Source organism: Fukomys damarensis, unplaced genomic scaffold (genome assembly GCF_012274545.1).
Source record: "Fukomys damarensis isolate Sample0158 unplaced genomic scaffold, DMR_v1.0_HiC HiC_scaffold_23, whole genome shotgun sequence".
NCBI lineage: Eukaryota > Metazoa > Chordata > Mammalia > Rodentia > Bathyergidae > Fukomys > Fukomys damarensis.
Window position 1 is genome coordinate 27,145,269 of NW_022900935.1, and position 24,905 is coordinate 27,170,173.

At 49.7% G+C, this 24,905-nt stretch overlaps 1 protein-coding gene across 1 annotated transcript in view; it reads right to left on the reverse strand.

The window, feature by feature from the left end:
- Positions 1 to 24,905, reverse strand: part of Trabd2b (TraB domain containing 2B) — a 208,120-nt gene that overhangs the window by 30,949 nt on the left and 152,266 nt on the right. Inside the window, exons 2-3 of the mRNA XM_010610413.2 lie at positions 8,425 to 8,571; positions 761 to 935 (exon numbers count right to left, since the gene is read on the reverse strand). Coding sequence (XP_010608715.1) covers positions 761 to 935; positions 8,425 to 8,571 — 322 coding nt within the window. The remainder of the gene's footprint in view (positions 1 to 760; positions 936 to 8,424; positions 8,572 to 24,905) is intronic.

The window sequence follows — 24,905 nt, forward strand, 5'->3', positions numbered from 1 at the left end:
GATGAGGCTGTGAGAGGGGAAGGGACTTGGCAGAGGCCATTGTGGGCCATGGAGAGCTCCAGTGTGAGCCCAGAACTCCAGCTGAGGTGGCCTTGACAAGGCTGTCCCAGAGGGCTGGTATCCACATCGGAGTCCCTCCTATGTGCCTCTGCCGTGCTGAGGGGCTGTAAAAGAGGGAATGGTGGCCCAGGTGGCTGTGCCTCTGGCTCCTTCCCTTGGAGTATGTGAGCTTATAGGAAGCCACAGATGTCAAACAGTGGACATGTCTCATGATGAAATCAGATGTCTACGAGGCCTGCTGGATTAGACTGACTGCGGGATGTGGAGGGTGTATGTGGCTGACAGACCAAGAAAGGAGAGGCAGGGGACAGCGGCAATGTGTGTGGTGCCAGGCATGGTGAGCACAGCTATCAGCCATCTCTTAATTCTCAGAAGACAGGAGGTGAATCCTGTCAACCCAAATGGCTGGCAATAAGAGCAAGAGCCAAGATGGGCTTCAAGAGTACCCTCCACCCCATTCAGGGCTCCAGTGGCCTTGGTCATGGCTCTGCTGAGTGTGGCCATCTGGGGCTTGAAGGAGCCATGGAATCCTCCTGGATTTGGGGTCACTTTCCTGACCTACAGGTATGGTTAGTGAAGAACCTTGACCACACTGGGGAGTTGCTTGGGCCCCAGAGCTGCCACCCAGCACTATGTGGTTGTCCTGTGCCCTTCTCAGACTTGGCTTTTCCTTGATAGAGTGGAGGTCAGGGGGCCAAACCTGCTCCAAAAGCGAAGAAGCAGATCTTGTCCTCATTCTCCCGCAGCAGGGCCATGACCCTCTTCCCCATGCGCTCGTTCCTCTTGTAGATGAGCTCCTGGCGGAAGTAGCTGTCGATCTCCTGGGCTGTCACCTGCTCGTGTGGTGGGAGGGTGGTGTTGATAAAGTTGGGCAGCTGCAAAGGCAAGACAGAGGCTGCCTTCAGTTCTTGATGGGTGGGACAAGGTGCCCGCTGGACAGGATTGGCGATTTACCTTTCCTGGGCTGATAGAACATCCTGTTGTGTATCTGTTTCTCATCCATCCCCAAACCCATTGGGATCAGCACTGCTGCTCCTGCTTTACAGGCGAAGCCAGCAAGGATGGAGAAGATCCCAGGACATGCAAGTGGAGTAGCAGAGCGCCCAGCAGCTGACTCCCATGGACGCCTCCCTTGTGTCTGCCTTGCGTCAGTTCCCAGAGGCTGAGGTCCAGGCAGGCTGGGAATCCTTAATGGCTCTCATTTCAGTTCTGAGCCCAGCCCTGGGACATGCCAGGAATTCAGATCAGCAAGAGGGTATGGAGATCAGCCAAACTGCCTGTTATAGCAGGAAGGCCATAGGATGGGATGAGGCTGACCTGGGCTTCAGTCCCTATTCTGATGCTGCGTTGTGCTGTGCTGGGTCAGTAATTCATTTTCCTGAGCCCTAGTTTTCTCATTTATAAGATGGGACTGAGATTATCATGAAGATTAAATGAGATCATATGTGCTGCTGAGGGTGCCACACTATAGAGATGCGAGGAGTCATCACCTATGGTTTTTCCCATGTTAAAGTTATCATCTACCCACCCTTGGTTCCTCTACCTCCCAATCCCTTCTTGAAAACTAACTCCAGGACCATGGCAGTGGAACCAAGCAACTTTCCTAGCTCTGGGCCCAGCACTATCACCCCACTTTGCACACCTAGCCCCATGGCCTGGCAGCTGCCTCATGGGTGTGCTCTTGACCTAGGCAGAGGGCTCCCAGAGTTCAGGGATGGAGCCTTCATCATTCTGGGTCCCAAGTGCTCAGATGGAGCCATCAGGGGCCCTTGGAACTTGAACAAGAGGTCATGTTGCCCCTTCTTGACCTCAACTGCCCTTCTCGTACTCTTCCCTGCCAACATTTCATCCTTGCAACCGGGATGGCAGATCCAGGTGTTCCTGCATCACCTCCTCTAAAACACATGTGAGGCCATTAAAGAAACCACAGGACTGAGTCAGAACATATGCTCTCTCTCATCACAACCTGTCAGTGTCATTGCAACTTTCAAGCTGTTGCTGTCAGGATGTCTTCCTCCTTTTGTTCTCTCTTCTATTTCTCCAACTCCCCTCCCCCAGGCACACAACAGAAGACACCAGGGCTAACTGGCTGATGGACAAGGTTGTTGGATGATGTTGACTAGTTTCCTGCAGGTTTTAGCCCCTAGAAGGGTCGAGCAGCCCAATCACACGGCTTCTAGAGTCACCGCTGGGCTGTTGACATTCTTTCAGATGAAAATGGAGGAGGCAACAAAGGCTGAGGAGACCGAGGCATCTTGTGTGTGCTGGCTGAGGTTCAGTGGGTTTCTAAGTAAAAAATACATTTTGGGCTCCTGTTAGAAAAGTAGGATTCACTGTCTAGATGAATGAAACAATGATTTGACTGGTGTCTCCTGAACTTGCACAGTGTATGGCTTGCATGAGTGTATATAGGAACAGTTCGTTCCCACTGGGCCTGCAGAGAGCTGGTGCCAGGAATTTTTTGTTTGTCCATTAAGATAAATACAGCAATGAGCTTATTACCATCTTTGTCACTTCCCTACTAAGGAAGGGGTGACAGGCCACTCTGACAAAACAGGTCATGCTTACTTGATCCAGCTATAGAAAACACCAGAGGTGTCTGTGTGGGAGAGGAAACAGAGAGGCCATGACTTGAAGTGTTATTTGTAGAAACATGACTCCGTAGGGCCACACTCCATTCCCCGGTGTGGGTGACAATTTGAGACCATGTTATATCACAAATAAATATTTGTTCAGTGAATGAGTGGCTGAGTGAATGAGCAGAGAGGCAGTGGAAACAGAGAGATTAGGCAGGTCCTCAATATCCGACGGCTGGGATGACTTAGATTGGAATCCCTCTTTTGCTGATTACTAGCTGACCTTACTAGAGAGTTACTTGGCTGGTCAGAGACTTAGGTTCCAAATTGGTAATATCAGTGAAATATACACTGTCATAGGGATTAAATGAGTTTTTTTTTTAATTGTCCAAGCTGGGCTCAATTTTTTTTAATTTTATGAAACAAAAAATTTCATAATCAAATAATAAAGGAATAATAATAGTTATTATCCTCTGAATTTTTATCTCCAAACATGTTACTCAGAGTACAAGACATAAACCAAAAATATATTCTTACAGAAAAGAAACAGATAATAACACAAGGTTTCTTTTCAATGAACTAAAATAAATTAGTAGTATAAATGAAATTAATTAGCATATATATTGAAATGCTTTTTAAACACTGGAATTTGTATTTTGAGGAAATAGCTAAGCTCCCTAATTTCTATTTCTATTTATCTCTCTTCTATTTTACTCTCTATTCTCTCTCCCTCTCTCTCTCTCTCTCTCTCTATATATATATATATATATATATATATATATTTCTCATATAAGACAAACTATCTGATATTTGAGCTTTTGTGTCTGACCTATTTCATTTATCATTATGTTCTCAAGTTGCATCCATTTACCTATGAATGCCTCAAGTTTATCTTTCTTAGGGCATCACAGTACCCCACTGTATATAAATAGCATATTTTCCTTATCCACTCATCTATTGATGGACACATATGCTGTTTCTAAACTATTACAAATTGTGATGCTATAAAATGGGTATACATGTGTCCCTGTAATATGATTGCTATGAATTTTATATAGATATCTCCCCAAAGCCTCATGTGCTCATAGGTGGGCTTTTCAGGGGTGGCTGGATCTAGGGTATGTGAATATGGTATAAGGGTGTGTGATAGCTAATTTAGTCTGCTGATTGGTTTAGCATAGCTTTGTGTGTGCATAATGGAAGCCCCACCCTGGGTGTGGGTGACACCAACAAATAGGCTTGTAATCTGGGTAGAATACAAAGGGAAAAGGAGGCTCACTGCTTCTTCCTGTCTTCCCTGCCATGGACTGTTTCTGCCCTGCTATGCCCCTCTGGCATGCCACCCTGCCTTGGAGCTACTGAACTGGACTGAAACCTCTACAAACTGTGAGCTAAAATAAATCTTTCTTCCTTTAACTTGTGGGTGTTGGGCATTTGGTCCCAGAAACATGTAAAGTAACTAAGACAATGTGATTTTAACTCTTTTGATATCTAAAAGGGGGAATAGCTGGGTCTATCTAAGTTTTGGGAACTGTTTAGTATAGTGCATATCACAAAAGAAGTCTTGAATAAAATGTCAGCACTTACATACTTGGCCTAGGGCAGTGATGGCAAACATTTTAGAGAAAAGTGCCCAACTTGCAAACCAAAACCCACTTAACTTATTGCAAAGTTCCACTACTGCAATTAAACCTGATATTGTGGTTTTAGTTTAGGAAAAAAAAAAAAAAACAAACAACTCCTACATCAACATCTTTTGTTTTAAAAGAAAAAGAACACACCTGCCATAGGTTTACCACCACTAGCCTAAGGGATGGAGCTGGCTTCATCACCTTCCCGTGCAATGTCACAGGCTGCTAGGAAAGGGTGGCCTTGGAGATAACAAACAGACTCCCATCAGAACCAGCAGAGATCCAGGCAGGTAGCCTTTTGCTTCCCCTTCCCCTCTTCCAAGGGTCCCTAAGATCTGTAGATGCACTTGACTCTCCCTCCTGCAGTTCATGACCAAAATGTGCACTGGCACAAAGATGTATCTTCACTGATTCCATAAGGAGCTGAAAAAATGGAAAGGAACAAGAACCAAAGCGTTAAACTTTAAATCCATGAAAGAGTTGGGCTAGATACTCAGGTTCTTCAGTCTGCCCCTTTGCAGGTTTGATGCTGATGGGCCATGGTCCTGTACCAAGGATGGGGCCTGGATTTGGGCCAGGGTTGGGATGGATGCAAATTAATGATGTCATTAGGCCTGTCAGGGGCTTAAATCTCCCATGACAAGTTTAATTGCAGGATGCATGATAACGTTTTAAACGAGGACACATAAGGTCCCCAGGGTCCCAGAGAGAGAGGTCTGGGATGGAGTGACAAGGGGCAGAGCAAGGCCAGAACTGATGATGAAGCTCAGGTTTGCTCATGACGCAGATCTCAACAAATCCTTTCCTTTACACATCCATTCATTCATCAGAGACCTGCTGAGAAAGTCCATGGGTCCAGCTCTGTGTCATGCTAAGGCCCAAAGAGCATTCTCAAATTGGGTCTGTTGCCCTTGATGAGGCTCACAGCCCAGAGGGAGAGTCAGAGATGCCTGCAAGAACACTGTGGGGTCCAACGAGGAATGGGGAAACCCAGGGGCAGGGATGCTGATAGTATGGCCACAAGTCTCGGCTTATCCAGGACAGCCTATGTTCATGGATGGAGACAGTTCCACATCTGCCAATTCGATCCTGAACTATATTTCATTGTCAGAGGGTCTGAATTTGGACCACGACACATTTGTGGCTGCTTTATACTTCAGGTTGGCTGGGTGGCCCAAGTCCGTCTTTCCAGGGTAGCTTCTGAATGGGCTGCCTATGCTGGGCAGTGCCATGACCTGGGGCTGTGGGGCCAGGGCACAGTCACTTCTGAAGGTGAGAAGAGTGGGCCAGGAAGATAGGCAAGCCAAATGTGAGGTGTCACCAGTATGATCAACCTGGGCCCTGCATCTGTCTTACCTTCAAAGGTCACTTCACCATCCTTTATGCTGTAGCCTGAGGCATTTTTCTGACCACATCACCCACTGGCCTGACTCTCCAGTACTTCTACCCTCCCCAGACTTTCTCACCCCTGCACAGCCTTCCTCTACTTGCTAATCACATTTTCAGGAGTGACCCTCCCCCAGTTTGCTTGGCTTAGCAGCCCATGCCTGTGTCCTCATCTTGTAGATTCCACTCTCCAAAGCCCTCCTGATTGCAAGCAGTGTGATCAGCCCTGTATCTTCCATATCTTCAGCTCCTCACAGACACTTCAAGGCCTCCAGCTGCAGATGCAGCCCTACCATAGCCGGACCCACATGGTCCCCAGTTTTAGCCCTGATAGCCTGACAATGAGCTTCCCTCTTTCCTGCAACTGGGACCAGGGTTTCTCCTCAGTAAGGGGCCTGATCCTACCTGTGCCCCTTGTGTGCATCCTGGAGGGGGGGCAAGCTGTGCATCCTCTCTCCTGCTTTAGGTGCAGTAACTGATGGAGTTCCTGACTGCCAGGGACGAATCAGTGCTTCAGTCTAGCTAAAAGAACGTCTGAGCTTGCCACTCCCACCCTGTGTCTCCCTTTCTTTGCTTAGGGTCAACTGCAGACTGAACAGGGGCTCCCCGTGGCTGGCCACATCACAGCCAGCTAATTCTGAGCTGGGGTCAGGCCCCTCTTCCACAGAGCTCCCCTGGCTTCTCCCCCAGTGAATGATGCAAGGCAAAGACCTGCCACAACGTGGGTTACTAGTGAGAATCCCACAACCATTATGGTGCCAGGGTTCTTCTGTCCTCCCTCACTTCTTGCTGTGGAGTCTCCTGAGCCTCCTGCAGCTAGGCCTCCCACTCCTTCCTCTTTCACCCTGTAAGCGGCTCCAAGAACATGGAGCCTGTACTGGCTCAGACCATCATGGCTCACTGACATTCTCTGTGCCAGGCTCTCGGGTGCCCTTGGCAGTGGGGACCTGGAAATGAGCAGCACACCCTTGCATTCAGGAAAGCATGTCCCGGAGGTGAGGGCAGCAGACACAGACAGAACATCCTGGTCCTGGCCCTCCATACCTGCAGCCTGAATGAGCTCTCACCCCACCCCCCACCTGCTACCTGTGTCTGGCTTGTTTGCACACCGCGTTCTCTGCTGGGATGTTCTATCTCCTGTCAATAGTCAACTCCAGGTCTTTTGTGGCCTCTCACCTTGCAGGCATCTTTCTTCCTGGCCCCAACCCCATCTGAATTAGCTGTCCCTGCCATGGCCCTAGCACTTCTGCTGCTCACTCCAGCAAGACTCAGAGTACAGTGCTAGGACTTCTAGACTCTTCTGGCTCCCTGGGGAGAAGGTGAGCCGCATCAGGGCCATTCTCTCTGGTTCCCCACCACACTCCTCTGCATAGCACTGGGCCTGGCATTGACAACTGATTTCACCCATTCATCCAGCCAATATTTACTCAGTCCTAGGCTGGGCCTGGGATTAGCCAGCTGGGAGGTATCAATGAATAAACAGACCCAAATCCTGCTCTCATGGAGCTCTCATTCCAGTGGGAAGGTGCAGACCATAAGTAGTCTCTAGTGGACGCATCAGGCATATATCAATCATGTGGGAGGATCTTCCAGACCACGGCAAAAGTAGAGAATAATGAGGAAGTGAGAGGGTGGGAGTGGGGATCAGGCTGCAGTTTGAACAGGGTGTATAGGGCAGCCTCACTGAACAGGCTTTTTAAATAAATGTATGTAGGTGGGGAAGTGGTCCTGGAAAGGGCATTGGGTACAGAGGGCACTGTTAGTGTGAAAGTGGAAGCAAGTGAAGCAGGGTTCCCAGAACAGCAAGGAGTCCTGAGCAGCTGGAGTGTGTGTAGGAGGAGAAAGCAGGATGAGAAGGGGTAGGGAGCAAGGACAGAGCTCCAGGCACATGGGCCATTTCAGGGTCTCTAGCTTTTACCCTGGGGGAAATGGAGAGCTCAGGTAGTGTCCTGAGAAGGGAAGTGGTTTCTTTAGCCTAATTCAAATGCTTCTTGAATGATTGGCTAGTCAAGCATCACTACAGAGGAAGCGAGGACCACAGGTACCTGGGGATACTTAACTCCATCCAGGTACCAGGAAGGCATCTCAGAACAGGTATCATTTGATCATGGCCGAATGGGAGAACCCAGGGGAGGGAGGAGCCTGGGAAGAGGGACCGAGGCAAGAAAGGAGCAGTTGCATTAGGAGAAGAGCTGATCCTCCATAGGTTCCCAGAACAAGCAAGGCCCATGGGATGGGAGGCCTGGGCTGGGGCAAGGCCAGCCAAGGTAGGTCCCAGAGGGCCTTCAATGTTGGGTGAAGTGTTTTAGAATTTACCCTGTATCCCTACTGGCTTAATGGTAATCTTTCCTCTAGGACTTAGATCTGGGCAGAAAGCCTTGGGCTGGACTCAAGTTCAACCTCAGAATAACCATGGGCTTTCATCTCCCTAGGCCTTAGTTTCCCCAGATGTTAAACTGAACCTTTGAGAGGCCTCCCTGGTTTTACAGGCTAAGCAACCAAAGTCTCACACCCAGAGTCACAGAGACCGGCTCAAGCTGCTGCTCTTGATAGCTCGTTAAAACAACAGCTAATAAACTGGGCGGCCTTGAGCAATCTCTTCCCTTCTCTGAGCCTCAAGTTTCCCCATCTGTAAATTGGGGCGGGGTAACAATAACCCCGCTTCTCATGGCTGGAGAGGATACATAGGTTTCTGTGGGCCTGGCTTGGAGTCTTTATAGTTGGTGTCCCAGAGGCTGTTGGAGGAGCCTCTGAGTATGGAGGAGCCTCACCTGGGAGGTGTCATGGTTGAAGATGACAGCATTGAGGTCTCCACAGTTGTAGTGCTTGATGAGGTCCTCCGTGGTATAGGGCGCCTGTAGGCTCCCGGCCCGCACACTCTCATGCTGCAGCAGGGTCTGGTTCAGGGCAAACAGCACCTGTCCAAGGGAAGAGAGGGCAGTGAGGGTGGTGCTCAGGGCTGGCTGTCCTCCGGGATTGGCCCCCCTCACTCTAGACTTGGATGCAGGACCCATCACCAGTTGGCTCAGCGAACACTTTCACACTTTCGCCTCTACCCTCCACTATGGGCACTGGTACTTGCTTTGATCTCCAGCTCTTGTTCACACAGGCCCCTTTCTGCTCCTGGTCTCAACAGTTTATCTGATGATGGACAAGGAAAGGACCCTGCTGTGACTGGGTCTGAAGTGTTGGGTGAGTTTTTCTCTTAGTTCCTTTGTGCTGTGTGCTTAGAAGTACTCCGAGATAAGCAGCATCATTCATTAAAATTGCTTGTCAACAAAGCAAAACAAACACAGGAATACACATAAACAGAAGCCCAGTTAGGCACCAAGGCCTAACCCAAGGGCCTTCCTCACCCGAGGAAAGCCTGAGCGTCTGGGTCCTCTGAGTCTGGTCCACATTCTCATTCATCAGGTGTCTTCTGTCTTATGGCCACTGTGCCTGGCCCTGGAGATGCAGCCAGCCCCAGCCAGATCTTTCATGGGTCAGAATCATCCAGAGTGCTATGCAAAAGTCAGGCACTGAGGTCCCACCCTCCAAAATCAGAATCTCAGTTTTCCACAGGCTCCCTGGGCATTTCCCGAGCAGCACAACTGGCTGCAATATTTGAGGGTCATGACTTTTATGGTGCCTGGTATACAAAGGCCCTGAAAGACTGTCTAATCCTACACTCCCATTTTAGATGGGCAAACTAAGACTCAGGAATAAGAAGGCACTTGTTCAATCCATAAAGCTAGAGCTGGAGCCGCATTCATGGGACTAAGTATTTCAGAAGCCTTTGGCCAAGGGGAGGGAGGAACCAGATCATTAATGATTATTTATCACCAGTGTGGGGAAGAATTTGTGATCCCTATGCAAAATGATAGGAAGAGATCTTAGGCCTTCTATCCCTGCTACACCCCAGCTGCAGCCATTTTTCTCAGTCCTCAGGCTCTGCTCATTCTGTTGGCACAGTGCCATGGATAACAAGGCCCCAAGCTCTCAGCTCATGCCTTTCAGGCCCACACGTCTCCCACTGGATCCACTGCAACAGCTCCTCCCAACACTCCATGCTCTTCTGTTACAGTTATTTTTTGAAAGGACAAACCAGATAGCTTCATTCTTTTTTCTGCTTTGTCCAAAATGTTCAGCATCTCTCCTGTCTTCAGGTCATACAGGACTAGCTTTCAGTAGAGCTCCAAGACAGGCACCTGGATCCCACTATGGTCAATAACCTCATATCTTACATGGCCTTCATGCCTCTTGTCATGGTTTAGATAAAAAATGGTAACCAAAGCTTCATTTTTAGAGGTTGATTGGATCACAGGGTACTATATTGAATTGATAAATGTGTTGTTAGAAGGTACAGCCTGGTGGAAAGAGGCAGATCACTAGGGGCATGACCTGGACAGGTATATTGCTTTCCTGGTTCCTCCCTTTTCTCTCTGCTTCCTGACCATTGTGATGTCTTTCCTTCACCTAGGCTTTTCCCTCTTGCCATTTCTGCTTGGACCCAGCCACCCAGGGACTATAAAAGTGAGCCAAAAGAAACCTTTACTTTATGAGTGTTGAGTATTTTGTCCTAGCAAAGAGAAAGTGACTAAGATACCTCCCAGTAGTGAACCATTCCACATTGTTTAAGCAAAACAATCTTTGGCCCTAGTCCCTGTGTATACTCCCTTCTGCATGCTCGGAAGATCCTGGCCCTCTATTTTCTACTTTCCACTTGAAACTCTACTTGGCTACCAAGGCTTCACCCAGACTTCCTTCACCCAAGGAAGTTCTCTGCCCACCTGGCTGGTAGCGTAGGCTCCTTCCTTTGGCTCCCTGACTCCCTATGGGTAGTAGCTGAAAGATTAATAGCCTCCAATCTTTACCTCTCCCTGCTCCCATGCCCCTTGCTGTGGGATTTTGTAGCTCCCTCCCATTTTAACTTTGGACTCTTTTCAGTCAATGGGATGGCACCACTCTACAAAATATGTAGGGTGTCTTAGTTACTTTTCTCATTTCTGAGACAAAATATCCAACACCTACAAGTGAAGGGGGGAAAGGTTTATTTTAGCTCACAGTTTGTAGAGGTTTCAGTTCATAATTGGCTGGCTCTAAGGCAGGGTGGCATGGCAGAGGGGCATCACAGGGGAGAAACAGTTCATGGCAGGCAGAAGGCAGGAAGGCAACAAAGCAGTGAAATAGTGAGAAAGCAAGCAGCAAGTGGCCATAGCAACCCCCTTTCTGTCCCTTACATTATATCTAGGATACATGGCCTTGGAGCAGGTAGCACTGAGCCCAGGGTGGGCCTTCCCATTATCCACACTCAGAACTATGCCAAACCCATCAGTAGACTAGTTTAGTAATTTACATAATCTTAATTGTAGCGTCACATACTCTGGATCCAGCCCCCTCTGCAGTAGCCCCATCTATGACTACATGAAGCTTTGAGGGGGCATCTCGACACAAGCTACAACATAGGGCAAGCACTTGGGTGCTACTGCTGCTTCACATACCTCTGCCATGGCCCTGAGAAGAGCATAGGTCAGCCTACTACAGGATGAGACCTAGCCTAACTAATAGTTGGTGATTCCCAGACATGTGAGCCCAGGAAGATAAGCAGAACTTACTCACGGTTGCCCTAGCTGCATGAGCAGTAAACTCCACTGTTGTTACACAGCATAATTATGATGACAGGTGATTAATGTGCTATACTTCCTTCCACCATGGTGTCAACACTGGCTTGTCATTGCTGTTTAGCTCCAGCCCCTCAGTAGGCTATCAGCTTCTTGAAGTGAATATTTGCAACTTTTTTTTGAAACTGTGCATTCAGTATTGTGCCAGGTAAAGAAGATGTTGCTCCTTCCCTTTAGTATCTTGACGTCTGATGGTGGCCACTTCATAGTTCAAGGTTACTTGCTAATCAAGAATAACCCCTAGAACTGGGCATTTCTATCTGTGTTTTGAGGCAGGATAATGCCATGTGGCAGAACTTCCAACCAAGACACACAATCTGAATTTTAAGAAGCTCCTAAAATAGGTATGCATGCCATGGCCAAACTGCTGACATAGGCATCAGGGCCAAGCTTGAGCTTGTGAGAGCCGCTCCACTCATCCCTCCCATGTTGTTAGTAGCTAAGCAGGAGAGCTGGATGTATGGGATGCAGAAGCCCAGGGTGCCCTCCCTAATGAGCTGGCTGGAGATGAGGTCAGACCTCCACACCCACGCCATCTCAAGGCCTTCTCCAGGACCTTGGGATCTGGCCACCACCACTGAAATCTGATCTGCAGCCATCTGGTGCAGGGTGTCGATGGCAGCATGGTGGCTGGGGATGGATTACAGGAGGCAGTGGCCCTGTTCCTGTGGACACTGCTATGGCAACAGGCACTTCCTTGCACACTCACATGCCTTGTATGAAAGTGACCATGTCAAACTGATTCTGTCTCCTCTGAGGGCCTTGGACACAGACTTCCTGTGACTATTCTCGGCCTCTGCATACACCTGCCTGGCTGCTTCTTGGATCTGCTTGGCCAAAGCACAACCTGAACTGCAGTGAGCTCATTCATTCTCTTAGGTGTCAGAAGACCTGGCTGGAGAGGAAATGGCTCCCCTGGACCCTTCTTAACTCATGGAATCACTTCTGCAGTCATGGCAGCTGGGAGGTGTTCTAGAGGATTAAGTATATTACAATCTGTAGGGTGTTAAGAACAGCCCTGGCATATAGTAAGTGCTGAATATGTGTTGGTTAAATAAAACTTAGTAGAAGATAGACCCAAACATTCCCAGCTTAGAGCTTAGAGCACGGAGGGACCCTAGAGGTCATCTCCAGAGGAGTTCAAACCATTTTTAGCCACGTAATCCTTTTCTGTTGTTGTTTTCCAAAGGAACTTTACTTGGAACTCTAAATGTGGAGTAGATAAAAATGGTAACTTGGCTGGTTGATGTAAAGGAGACAGGCTGGAGCCTGAAGTCAGGCCAGGTCAGTGTCCCCTGTATCAGGGACTCCATGGTTGGGTACCCTGGAGTCCAGTTTGAGAATCACTGATATCCTCCTACACCCTCATCATAAGAAAGAGGAAAGGAGAGAGAGGTCCCAGAGCAGGTAGGCTTGCCTAAGATGACATTGTGAATGGAGGCAGAGGGGGCTCAGTCTGAGTACCCTGACCCACAGCTCAGAGCCCTCTGCAGACTGAAGGCTGTGGTGGGATCTCCAGATGTCCGCTGGCACTGTCCGTGTTTTTCCACACCCACTATCACACCTATTTTCTTTCTAGACCTCTATGAAATAACCAGGAGTGTTTAGCATTGGTGCGCTGCATGTAGGAAATTATGACTAGGCCATTAAAAGGGCCATCAGTGTGCCCCATCTGGAGAGTGACAGAACTAGGACTGAAGCCCGTCACTCTAGACTCTGCCCACTTGGGTGGGATTTCGTGTCTCCACAGACCCCTGTGCACAGACCACTCCAGTGGCACTTATCCCACTGAATTGTCCCTGTTCCTTCCTCTGCTCACTGTTGAAATCCCAGTGCTACCACTCAGGAGATACTGCACTTGCACTGAGTCCATTCTGTTCCCACAAATTGTGTGGCCTTGGACAGGCCTCATCCTACTGCTTTGGGACCTCTGTCTCCTCCTCTCTGTCATATGATGAGGATGACTACTCAGGAGATGCTGCCAAAGGAAGGATGGTGAATCTGACTGAGTCTGTGCCCTTTGTAGTTATGAAGAGGTCTCCTCCATCCATTCATTACTGGAGTCTTTAGTTTATTAGGGACTTATGTGTGAGGAATTTTCTAAGCTAATTAATTATTTAATCTTTACAGCAACTCTGAGAAAAAAAATTTTTTCTTTAGGCAGCAAAGAAAGATTAAGCATGTTGTCAAATGGTAAATCCAGAGAGAGGTGAGGTGGGCATTTGGATCAACCCCAAAACCTGTCTTCTTAGTTATCCCTGCTCACTAAGGCCTCCCTCTGCCTCCTCAGGAGACAACCAGCAGAGATAGTGCCCTCATTTTCAGATCGGAAGCTAGGGCCACACAGCTGGTGAAGGCCAGAGCTGTGGGCTGCAAATTCACCTATCTGGTTCTACACCGGGACTTCAAAGCTTTATGTTTTCCTTCATGAGCATTCTTGGTGCTCCCAACCAGAGGGAAGCTACGCTCATCATTCATTCATTCATTCATTCATTCAACAAACTGACTGTCAGATGCTTCTCAGCAGGGATCTGAGTGTGTGGCTTTTTGGATGTGGTTTCTAACTACATGGACTCATTTTAAGGGAAGAAATGTCCCTGGCCAACACTGTATGGGTGACAAATGCACAGGCTTTAAATGAAGTGCTGGCCCTGACTTCTGCCTCCTTCTCAGTCACCCTGAATTCCCTGTCTGGTGCTGCTCAGACTCCCAGGCCACCTTAGAATAACAAACCTTTCTCACACGGAGCCTTGGAGCCTCGGTGGCCCATTGTAGGATAATGTTTATGATAAGGCTTTGACATGGAATAACAAACACCAGGCCAAGGCTTGAGCTGCCTCACTCCCCCTGGATGATTGTGTGGAGGCCTGGCCACCAAGAGCCTTGCATCCTAACAACCCCTTCGCCAAGGCTGGCCAGGCACATGGTGGCCCACGGCGTCTGCTGAGTGTGGGCCAGGAGTTTAAATATATCTTCGAATGTGGCCTCAGGATGGAGTTAGGCTGGCGCCAGGAGGGTGGGGACAGGTTTATTGTTCCAGAGCAGCCAGTCCAATAAACAGTTCTGGATGGGCTGGAATGGAAGACTCTGAGGCCCATGCTCACTTGATGGCCCAATAATGATACGGTGAGCAGAAGGCAGCAGGACCTGCTTTGTCAGGAAGGAGATTTAGAAGGGGCCTCTTGGTATGTGCAATGTCATTGACATTGGTATAAACAATGTCATTAGAAAAATCTCAACATATAGCAGCTGAAGACACAGAGATAATTTTGCTGATCTGGGAGTTAAGACTACCTCCTGTCATGCTGGATCCTTAGCCCCAAGTCCAGAGGCAAGAAAAGCATGACAGGGACGCTGGGCTGTGGATCCTGAATACTGAGGGGAACTGGGCTGCCCCACCATGGTGGAGGCAGGGGGAGTGTGTAGAATACAAGAAATCTAGGGCAGCTTACTACTGCTATGCCTTGTGATAAAGTCAACTGAAAACTACATTAAAATCCAGGAAGATCTACAAGTGGCCCAGACCCCTTGGGAATGGAAACTTATTTAGTCACCAGCCAAGTTCAGAACCAAAGCCAGCTGAGGTTCTTGCTGAGGACAAAGGGAGCACAGAATGGTAGTAGACGACAAAGACAGTTATAAATGTCAGCTACCACCACATGGATCAGTTACGTGAACCAGCATTGTAACTCTCATGAGGTTTCCTCCTTATTTTGTTATAAAGATGTCGTGTATGTGTATATGTTTGTGTATCTCAAATATCTTTGCTTTCTTCCCTCTTATCATATAATGTAGATATACTGACTTTTTGTCAAAGGATTTAAAACTTATTAACTTTACATTGTAGTGTTTAAGTTACAGGATATCAAGGGGAAGAAAACATGAGTACAAGCACTTTGTATCCTCTTCTGGGGAAGGATTAGTACATTTTTGGTTATACACAAGGCGCTGTATCCTATGAGGCTAAACTTCAACCTTGTCACTGTATTGATTTGGAGATTAAGTATGGTTTAAGGTGATGCCCATGGGCCTGAGCTGACAAGAGGTAGACTTATGATGGTTAATTTTACGCGTCACCTTGGCTGGTCCATCATCCCAGATTTGGTCAAACATTTTTCTAGATGTTTTTGTGGAGAAATTTTTCAGAAGAAGTTAACATTTAAATCGATAGACTTTGAGGAGGGGCAGATGACTCTCCACAATGTGGTTGAGACTCATCCAATCAGTTAATGGTCTTAAGAGAAAAAGTAGGAACTGTTTCCAAGAAGTGGAAATTCTTCAGCAGACTGCCTTGGGACTAGAGCAGCAGCATCAACTCTTCCTGGATTTCCTGCTGCCAGTTCATCCTGCAGATTGTAGACTTATGCGATGTTCTAAAATGTCTTGCAAAGACCATGTGCCGGAGGCTTGGTTACCAGCTAATGGGCCTTTGGAAGGTGACTGGATGATGAGTACTCTAACTTCATCAGTAGATTAATTCATTAATGGATCATCATCATTTGGTGGCACTATTGGGTGGAGTTGGAAACAGGAGGTAGGGCCTTGTTGAAGGGAGGGGGATCATCAGGGTGTGGCCTGGGGAACTAGATCTTGTCCCTTGTCCCCAGCCAGGCTTTCCCTCTGTCTTTACACACACACACACACACACACACACACACACACACACACACAGTCATGAGCTGTATGACATGTTGGCCAGTGATGGATTGAGCATGTAGTGTGAGGACAGTCTCATAAAATTATAATGGAGCCAAAGCTTCTCTGGTGTTTTTATTTGTGTCATTTCTATCTTTAGGCAGCAAACATGTTACAACTACTTACTTCATTTGGTGCAGTAGCAGACAGCACAGGTTTGCAGCCTATGAGTAACAGGCTACGTATAAAACCCAGTGTGCAGCAAGCTTTGCCTTTCAGATTTGTGCAGGTCCACACTGTGATGAAAGTTGCTTAATAATGCATCTATTACATTTTGTCATTAAGTCACACACACAAGACTGTATACTTGGCCATAGATATAGATATGTATAAGTGCATGCCTTATATGAGTTCCCATTTCTCTGGAGAATTAACATAGTAGGTGTAACAGAAAGAAAATCAAGCAGGACAGGGGTCAGGGAGTAGCTGGGGAGGGAGGAGCAGCAGGTGCAAAGGCTTTGTGTGCATGTGTGGAGCAGCAGAGGCCTGGTGGCTGGAGCTGAGCAGACAAGAAGAATGACGGGGACTGAGATTAGAGCTGATGAGCAGGCCAGATTACAGGGACCACTTTGGAGACATGGAAAACCAAATCCCACCATGATCCTTCTAGATGAGGGCTGCAAGTCCCATGATGAAGGTGGAAACTGAAGCCTTGAAGACGGTGAAGTCCCTTGCTCAGGGTCCCACACTAGAGAACCAGAACTGGGACTCAACCCCTGGTCTAGTTGACAGGTCTTGGGTTCCCTCTGCCCTCTTGGGGTCCTCACTGAGAAACCATCTCCACCCAACCATTTGTAGGAAAGGCAGACATAAACCGACTGTGGGGCCAAGTCCTGAGCAGTCAGTTGGAAGGCAAAGCGGTGTAGGAACGTAAGCCAAAGGGTGCTGTTGGAGCCCAGTGAAGTAACCTGCCTGGTCTACGGCTTCCATGATGTGTTCACTCCGCCCAGCTGAGGGAAACTGCCCGGCTCCAGGCCCTTCAGCTATCTCATTACAGTGCTGTGCCAGCCCTTTCTGCTGGACAGGGGACCCTGCAAGGACACTGTGCTAGTCTTCATTGTTTCTCTACAGCAAGCCCAGTGCCAGACACAGAGTCGATGCTACAGAAATACTTGTAGAATGAATGAATGAATGAATGAACGAATGAGTGAATGAAAAGTCCAGCGCATCATCTGTCCCAGGACCCTCTTGCAGAGCAGCTCCCCACTGGGATCCAGTATGTGCCGTGGCATGGATCTGAGTGGGGTTGAGTGCTCTGGACCCTGGGCTTCACTCATCTGTCAGCACCCTCGGGAGGGATGAAGAGCGGCTCTGCTTCATAGGAAGCTTTCTCGGCTTGGGGACATTTAGTCAAAGGTTAGGGCCTGCCAGGCTCCAAATTCTATTTATTTATTCATTCATTCTCTTTGCCCCATTGACAGCACCAAAGCTGTGCCGGCTACTTCCCTGCTTCCTGCTCAGTATTCTTCTGAGTCTCCGTGGCTTCCAGCGTGGAATCCTGTCTCCGGATATGAGGCTACTGAGCAGCAGGCAGCCAAATAAACACAAAGTTTCCTGGAGCCAGAGCCTGGCTCTGGGCTGGGAGAGGGGCAGAGATCTAGCTGCCATTTGACTCTTCACTGTGAAGCCACAAGCAAGTCATCTTCCTTCCTTAGGGCTTGGTTTACTCACCTGTGAAATGGACTAACTTAAACATCCACTAAACAAAAAATGATGTAGCATTTATATACCAGAGGCTGTTCCAAGCCTGGCACCCCTTGGCTTAGGTTCAGCACCCCTCCTTCTTCCAGCTGACCACTCAGAATCTGTCCCACTGGGCTGTTTATGTCTGTCTTTCCTAACAATGGCTGGGTAGAGAGGGCTTGGCAGGTTGAGCCAGAAAGGTCAGAGGGAACCCAAGACTTGCAAGAAATACAATGAATAAATCTTCCTGTTCTTAGGGAGATTTCATTCCCTTAGGACAACTTTGACAATAAGCAAAATGGTAAGCAAACTATCTAGTAGGTCAGTTTGGTAAGGAAAAAGTATGGTGCATGTGCAAGGGTGTGTGTGTGTGTGTGTGTGTGTGTGCATTAAAAGATAACATTTTAGATTAGATGTCTGGGTAAGGTTACCACAGAGTGTCTGTGAGAAAAGGCCAGAAGGAGATGCAGGAGGAGCTTTGTGGAGATCCGAGCACGTGGGCAGAGTGAAGGGCAAATACAAAGGCCCTGTGGCAGAAGTAGGCCTTACAAATTGGAGGAGCAGGAAATCTGAAGTGTGACTAGAGAGCACAGGATGGTGGGAATATTCACAAAGGTGTGGACAGCGTAGCAGCAGCAGTGGGAACCTTTAGGGGAAAGGGAGGGACAGGAATCTGAACACAGGTAGAATCACAGACTTTGAAGAGGGAGTTCAGCTACACTGGCCAAGGTTTGGACCTTAGCATCTGTCCAGGAAGGAGCAAGATGGTGGGTGGAGGCAAGAAATGGTCCAACTTCCTTTCCCCTGTGCTACCCCTCTACCTGCCAGTATATCCCACTGAAATCTGGAAACGGAGCCCAGGTGAGGTCGGTTTGCCCAGGTCAGTGAGAACCAGGGTGAATCCACAGACTGAGGGAGAAGTTCCAGCACAAGGCTGAGGGGTGACGGTGAGGTGGGTGGTGGAGCTCTCTCTGGCCCTGTGGCTCAGGGAGCCTGAGTAGAGGAGCGCTGGGGATCTATGCTGGTGCTGGGCTTCACAGAGGCGGGGGGTGGAGCAGGGAGGTCAGGCTAAAGGTCAGCACAGTTCTGCCTGCCTTCCTTCCCCGCTTCATCCTCTTCTCCCAATTCCCAGCTACCACCCCGAGAAGCAGACTCAGATTTGAGTACAGACGGGCTTGCTCCAGGCTGCTGCTGAGTGGACCTAGCCATGCTGGTCATACCCTCCTCCTGCCTGGGGCGGGGGCTGGTTTCTCAGTGCTTTCCTGGGCAGGCACTGGGAGGCCTGACTCACCAAGCTTCCTTTCCTTCTCAACTCTCATTGCCTGGCTGCTCCACCCAGAGACCACCCTTAAAGATCTCAGTGTTCCTCCTCCGTCCTTCAAGTCCTGCCAGGAAATGCTCATAAATCCAGAGCCACCCACATGATGACAGCAACATTCTGCTGGGCAGGGAGGCTAAAGGCTGGGGCTGTCCCAGGGTGGGAGTCTCCAGGAAAGGTGTTCATGTGGGGTCTGCCTTTGGGAGGGAGAAAGGGTCCTTGATTTTCAGTTCTTTGGTACAGATAGACTCAAGAGAGATCAGAGACCTAGATCCTTGTGCTGCAGGCCCCGGCCCAGACTAGCTGGGGGCCCTGGTGGGCTTCCGGATCCTTCTGAGACACAAGGAGTAGGAGAGGCTGTCTTACTCAGCCCTGAAAGTCCTACTCTGGGGGCCAATCTTAAGACAGGACAGCCCATTGCCTCACGACTTAAACTCAATGGTCTGTCCTTCCAGGCACTGTGAATACAGAGGCTTACTTATACCAACAGCATAAGTGACCCCACTTTATAGACAGGGAGCCCAAGGCTCAGAGAAGTAAGTGCCACTCCCGCTCCCCCAGTGCTGGGCTCTGTGTGGGGCCCGTGCCCTGCCACTTCAGCGTACCACGCTCTCCTGCCTCCTCTCCTGCTGTCAGTTTCCTCCTGCTTCTCTGGGAACCACAGCTGATCTAAACGGAATACACTGCCCACGGGGAGAAGAGAGCAACATAGAGTGGGAAGCCCCAGCAAGGTATTTCTAGACCAATCTATTCTCAGTTATAAACTTGGAGCCACTTCAAAGTGATGGAGGAGATGGAGAGAGAGGTAACTGGAAAGCCAAGTGATAAGCTAATGATCAAAGAAAAACACAGGAGGGTTGGGGCCTCTCAGGGCGGGTTTCTAACCCAGGCTGGGTCTCAGTGCAGGAATCAAGGGGTCAGGCTGAGCTGAGAAGGATGAGCAGGGTGCAGAGGGAATGAAAATGTGTTCCTGGGGAGTGCAGAGTGTGTGTAAAGTCTTCAGTCTCACGCCTGAGCTCAGGTCTCTGCCTGAGCAGCACGCACAGCCCTTTTCTTCCTGATTTTCACCCAAAACGGGTGGAGTGGGGGAGCTAGAGCTGAGCTAACTGAGGCAGAGGAAGGAGTAAACCGCCACATGGGAGGTGATCAGCCAGCCGTGGTCATGGGCACCATCACCGTTGTGATTGTTAGCGAGCAGCTGCTTCCTCAGGCTAGAAGGATGCCATTTTTATTTTTCCTGATGTCTCAGACCTGCCCTGCTGACACAGCTGCCTAGACTTCAAAAGACAAGTCTCCATTTTCATTTGCAAAATCAGTATGAAATTCCTAGAGGGCCCGTCTAATTCCTTTGGTCTGACCACACAGCAATTACCAATTTGCGGTGGGGTGGGGGGGGTGAGCAGTCTCTCCGGGGTTGGGAGGACCTTTGCTCTGCTTTGGTCTTGGGCAGCCGCCAGGGAGGGCCGGATTAAAGTGGGCACCCTCCGGGGGGGGGCAGAAGGGGGCGGAGTTGGCTGTGTGAGCACTCAGTCTGGGTGAGACTTGAGAAGACACCTCTGCAGTGGACGGCTAAGACACTGTCACCAGGTGGCTGCACACAGGGCAGGGCTCAGACCAGCTTCAAACCTGGTACCTGCTAGGTGCAGGCTATTTCTGGGCTCTGGTTCCTTTAGAGATGTGCTGTGAGGATGGGGGAAGGCCCTGCTCCTCCCTGGGCCTCTGTTTATCCATCTGTCAAATGGGGAAGGTATTTGTCCTATCTTCTTGAGACTAACATTCTCAAAATCTCAGAGTATTATCTGTCTTTAGAACACACACACACGCACACACACACACACACACACACGCACACGCACACGCACACACTGTTTCCTATGAGCTAGGGTGGATCCCAGAAGACTTTGCTGCAGGTATACTGAGCAGGAGCCAGAAGCCAGCGTGTGTGAGCTGAGTCCCTACTGACTCCTCACTGTTCAGACCCTGTGCTGGCTCCCAGGGCCACAAACTGGATCAGCACTCTTTCCATCCTTGAGGACACACAATCAGGCACTTGGTGGAGCAAGGGAGGAGGCGCCCCAGGAGAACTTGCCACAGATTAATACAACATTCACTTAGGCTTCGGCTAAGGGGTGGACAAGGTGCTGTGGGAGCTCAGCAGAAGGAGTGCAGACCACAAACAGGGGACTCTCAGAGGAGGTGACTACCGGGATACCCTGTGGGCGCATGCGTCTGCCACACAGAAGAGAAAGGAGAGGCATTCCAGGTGTCACAGCCCGTGTCAGAGGGCTGGGGGCTGGGTGCGGCTGGCAGGTTCAGGGCTGTACTGAGGCTGGCGGGTGAGCAGAGGAGGGTGTGGGATGGAACCGGAAGTCATTAAGCAGGTGTTACCAGTCAGGTTTTGGGTTTGGAAGCTGCCACCTGGCTGCTGCATGGAGGAGGATTGGCAGCGCAGAGGATGGACAAGAGACAGACTCAGTCTTGGCCAGGATAGGGGAGGAGGCCCGGCCTGGGCCCTGGGGCTTTGGGGATGCAGGACGAAGTTGCAGGGTTGGGCAATCTCCTGGCTTGGGCAGCTACAGTTCTCCAACTCGGGCCTCTGAGGGTTCCCTGAACCCTTCCACTGCACCTTCTTTATGGCCCCAAGTTGGAGCCCAGGCCTTCACTCCCTCCTCCTCTACTTTCAAAATGCCCAGTCCCTCTCAGGGGAACAGCTGGATGAGGAGGGGCATGCCCAGAGTGGCAGGAGGGAAAAAGGCTTAGTGGGACAGCACAGAACCCTGTGCCGACAGTCCAGGGAGTAAGCCCCTTTCCAAGGGTACACTGAGGGAGACAACTGCAACAAACTCGGCCTCCTGAAACACGTGATGTGACAAGGTTGGAACACAGCTTCTGTTTTTGCCTGTTTAAACTCACAGGAAACAGTTCCTGGCATCCAATGGAATCCTGGAGACTGGCACTGCCAAGGGACACTCCGATGAGAGAATGTCTTCAGATCCTGCATGGAGCTGGCCCTGCATAGTGCACAGGGAACATAGCCTCAGAGAGGGCAAGAAGGTGCACAAGGTCTCACAGCAAGCCAGCCGATGCAGACTACTGCGGGGTGAGGCATCTGTCTGCTTCCCTTGGTCAGCTCAGGTCTCCTGTGCCCGGTATTCCGCCCAACCCCACCACAGAAAGGGAAAGTGTTTTTAGACCCAAGGCAAAAGAATGTGAAAGTGAAATCCGAGCCTTTGTCTTGGGAGAAGAACACAGAGAAGTCAGACACACTCTGGAGAAGCAAAGATCTGCTTACACTGCAGATGGGAAGCTCTGTGCTATTGAAGGCCTCCTTGCTGCGCAGGTCTGACCTGGGAGGACAGGCTGAGCGAGGGAAGCAGAGGACTCCCGAGAGCCAATTAAAGGGGCCAATCTGCTTCCAGGACCCACAGGGGGGAGGATCGCCTGCCTCAGTCCTTAGCTCTGCTTGGAATTGTGCTGCCTAAACCTGCCACCAGGTCCTGCCAGGACAAGAGGAGACCTTGCTGGCTCCTACTTGTCCACAGCCTTGCTTCACCTGGAGTCTCACCTGCTCTCCCAGCTCCCATCTGCTTCTCTCCCTTTTTGTGAGCTCCTGTATCCAGGAAGTGCAAAGGCCAGCATCTCTGTCTGCCCTGGGATGTCTCGGGCTCTGAGTGACTAGAGGGAATGTGCTTGTGCAAAAATGTGCCAGAGAGAGAGAGAGAGAGAGAAAGGGAGGCAGGCATGAGAGGAATGTGGACTGTGCTGGGTGCTGTTGTCCCGGGCACTAAGAGGCCTAACTGAAGACCTACATTCTCACAAGCAGCTGATGTGTGTATTTGTTCCTGGCCACAGATGTGGCAGGGCCCAGGGGCCCTGAGATTTGCGTGACTCAGTCCCTGCTTCCCAACATGGAGGGGCCCCCTCCACCCACCTCCATTGCAGTCTTGAACTGACCGTGGCTGGGTTTGTTTCTTCAACCTTCCCCCTCCCCTCCACTCAGTTCCTCGGACTGGAGCTTCCCTGGACAACTCTACAACCCATGATCTCACACCCCGAAGCCCAGAGACCAGCTGTATCTTGTATCTGAGCACCTCTGACCTGAGGCAGGGCCTACTAGTTCTGGCCCTAACGAGGAAAGAGGATGCCACATGTTAATCTTTAAAAATCGTAAGCAAAGACCATGGCATTCCCAGGCTTAAAGACTTCATGGCTCCATCTGCTTTAGGAAGAGCAACAGATTTCTTCAAAGTGGCCCCCAGCAGTACTTGGTAAGGCACTGCCTCACTCTCCAGGCTCGTTTTGCTTCCTGTCTTCCCCACTCTGTTTTTATTGCTTTGAAGTGCTACTGCAGGTTTTTTTTTTTGGTACCGGGCATCGAACCACTGAGCTAAATCCCTGGCCCAGCTGCTGCAGTTTTTAAAATGTGCTGTTTCTTTCCCGCCTAGGGCCTCTGCACAGGCTGACTCACAGCCAGGTATGGCCTTCCCACCATCTCCCTTTTGCCTCACAAACTTCTACTGATATTTAACTAGTATATAGGTTCAAGCATCACTCTGGAGAACTCCTACCCTTGTGCCCCTATTAGCTCAGGAGCTCCCTTCAAAGCTCTCCTACATCTTGTTCTCTTTCTTCCAGATACTCATAGTTGTTTGTCTTCATACATGTATACAGTTAATATTTATCTAATGCCTGCTTATTTTAATAATGATATTAACTACCACTGATCATTTGTTCTGTGCCAGGCACTGTGCAAAATATTATATATCACAAGTATTATTTCATTTAAGTCCCACAACTCTGTGGATTAGTTCTACTTTTTAATCCCCATTTTACAGATGAGGCAAAGGAGGCACAGAGTGTTAAGGGACTTGCCTGAGGTCACACAGCAATTAGGTGGTAGGTGAACAAGGATAACTTGTCAATTTTAGCTTCATCCAATGGCTAAAACAGTCTCCTGTCATCTTCTGCTTTACTCTTCCTCACGTCCCCCAGGACCTAGTGCAGGGCCTGACACATGCAGCATGAGGAAAGAAACAGATGGAAGAAGATGTGATAGGGAAGGGAGGCAGGAGGGGATGGAGTGCCAGTGGTCTAGAGGAGCAGCCCCCAGAGGCCGTGTCTTCTCGTCCCATCAACACCAGGAAGTGTGATTTTTCAAAAGGGAATAGAAGGGACCACATGGGAACCCAGATGCAGAGGAGAGCTGGGCAAAAGGCCAACACAGACCAGAACCTCAGGATTAGAGGGGCCTCAGAAATGGTGCAGTCTGGGGCTTCTCAGCCTTGGGACGTTTTACCAAAATACAGCCCTCTCCCCACCTCCTTGGCCAGGGGGGTTGAGACTCAGTTACAGGCAGGGGTTATCAGTATACCAACAGGGAGACTGTCTCCTGCCCGGCCATGCCAAGGGTGGGTGTGGACTGACTGTGGAGAGGACCCTCTTCATGGTGTCTCCACCTCTGCCCCTCTTCGACCTGAGGCCCTGAGACCGCATATGCTGGTGCGGAGACAAAGCAGGGTCCTCTATCCTGCCACACCCAGGCCCCAGCAGCCTCAGCCATTCTCAGGGCCTGGGAAGTCAGCAAGCCGGGGAGGCTTCCACCCCAGCTCCCTGGGCCCCCTTTGAAGGGGATCAGGTTCCCCCACAAACATAATTGAACGAAAATATGAGAGAGAAAAGGTCTTTGTTCTCCCATTTACAGCGTCAGAAAATATGTAACAAATTAGCCGTTTATGAGGTAAGAGGAACGCAGCAGTGGCGGGCAGAGTGGCACAAGGGGCCTTTCAGCTCTGCGTGGGGGGCGGTGGGGAGCAGGGCTCAGGACCCATCAATAGTGTGGGGTGGCCGCTAGCTCAGGGTAGCAGTGCAGGCAGATGTGGTGCCAGCCGGTGGG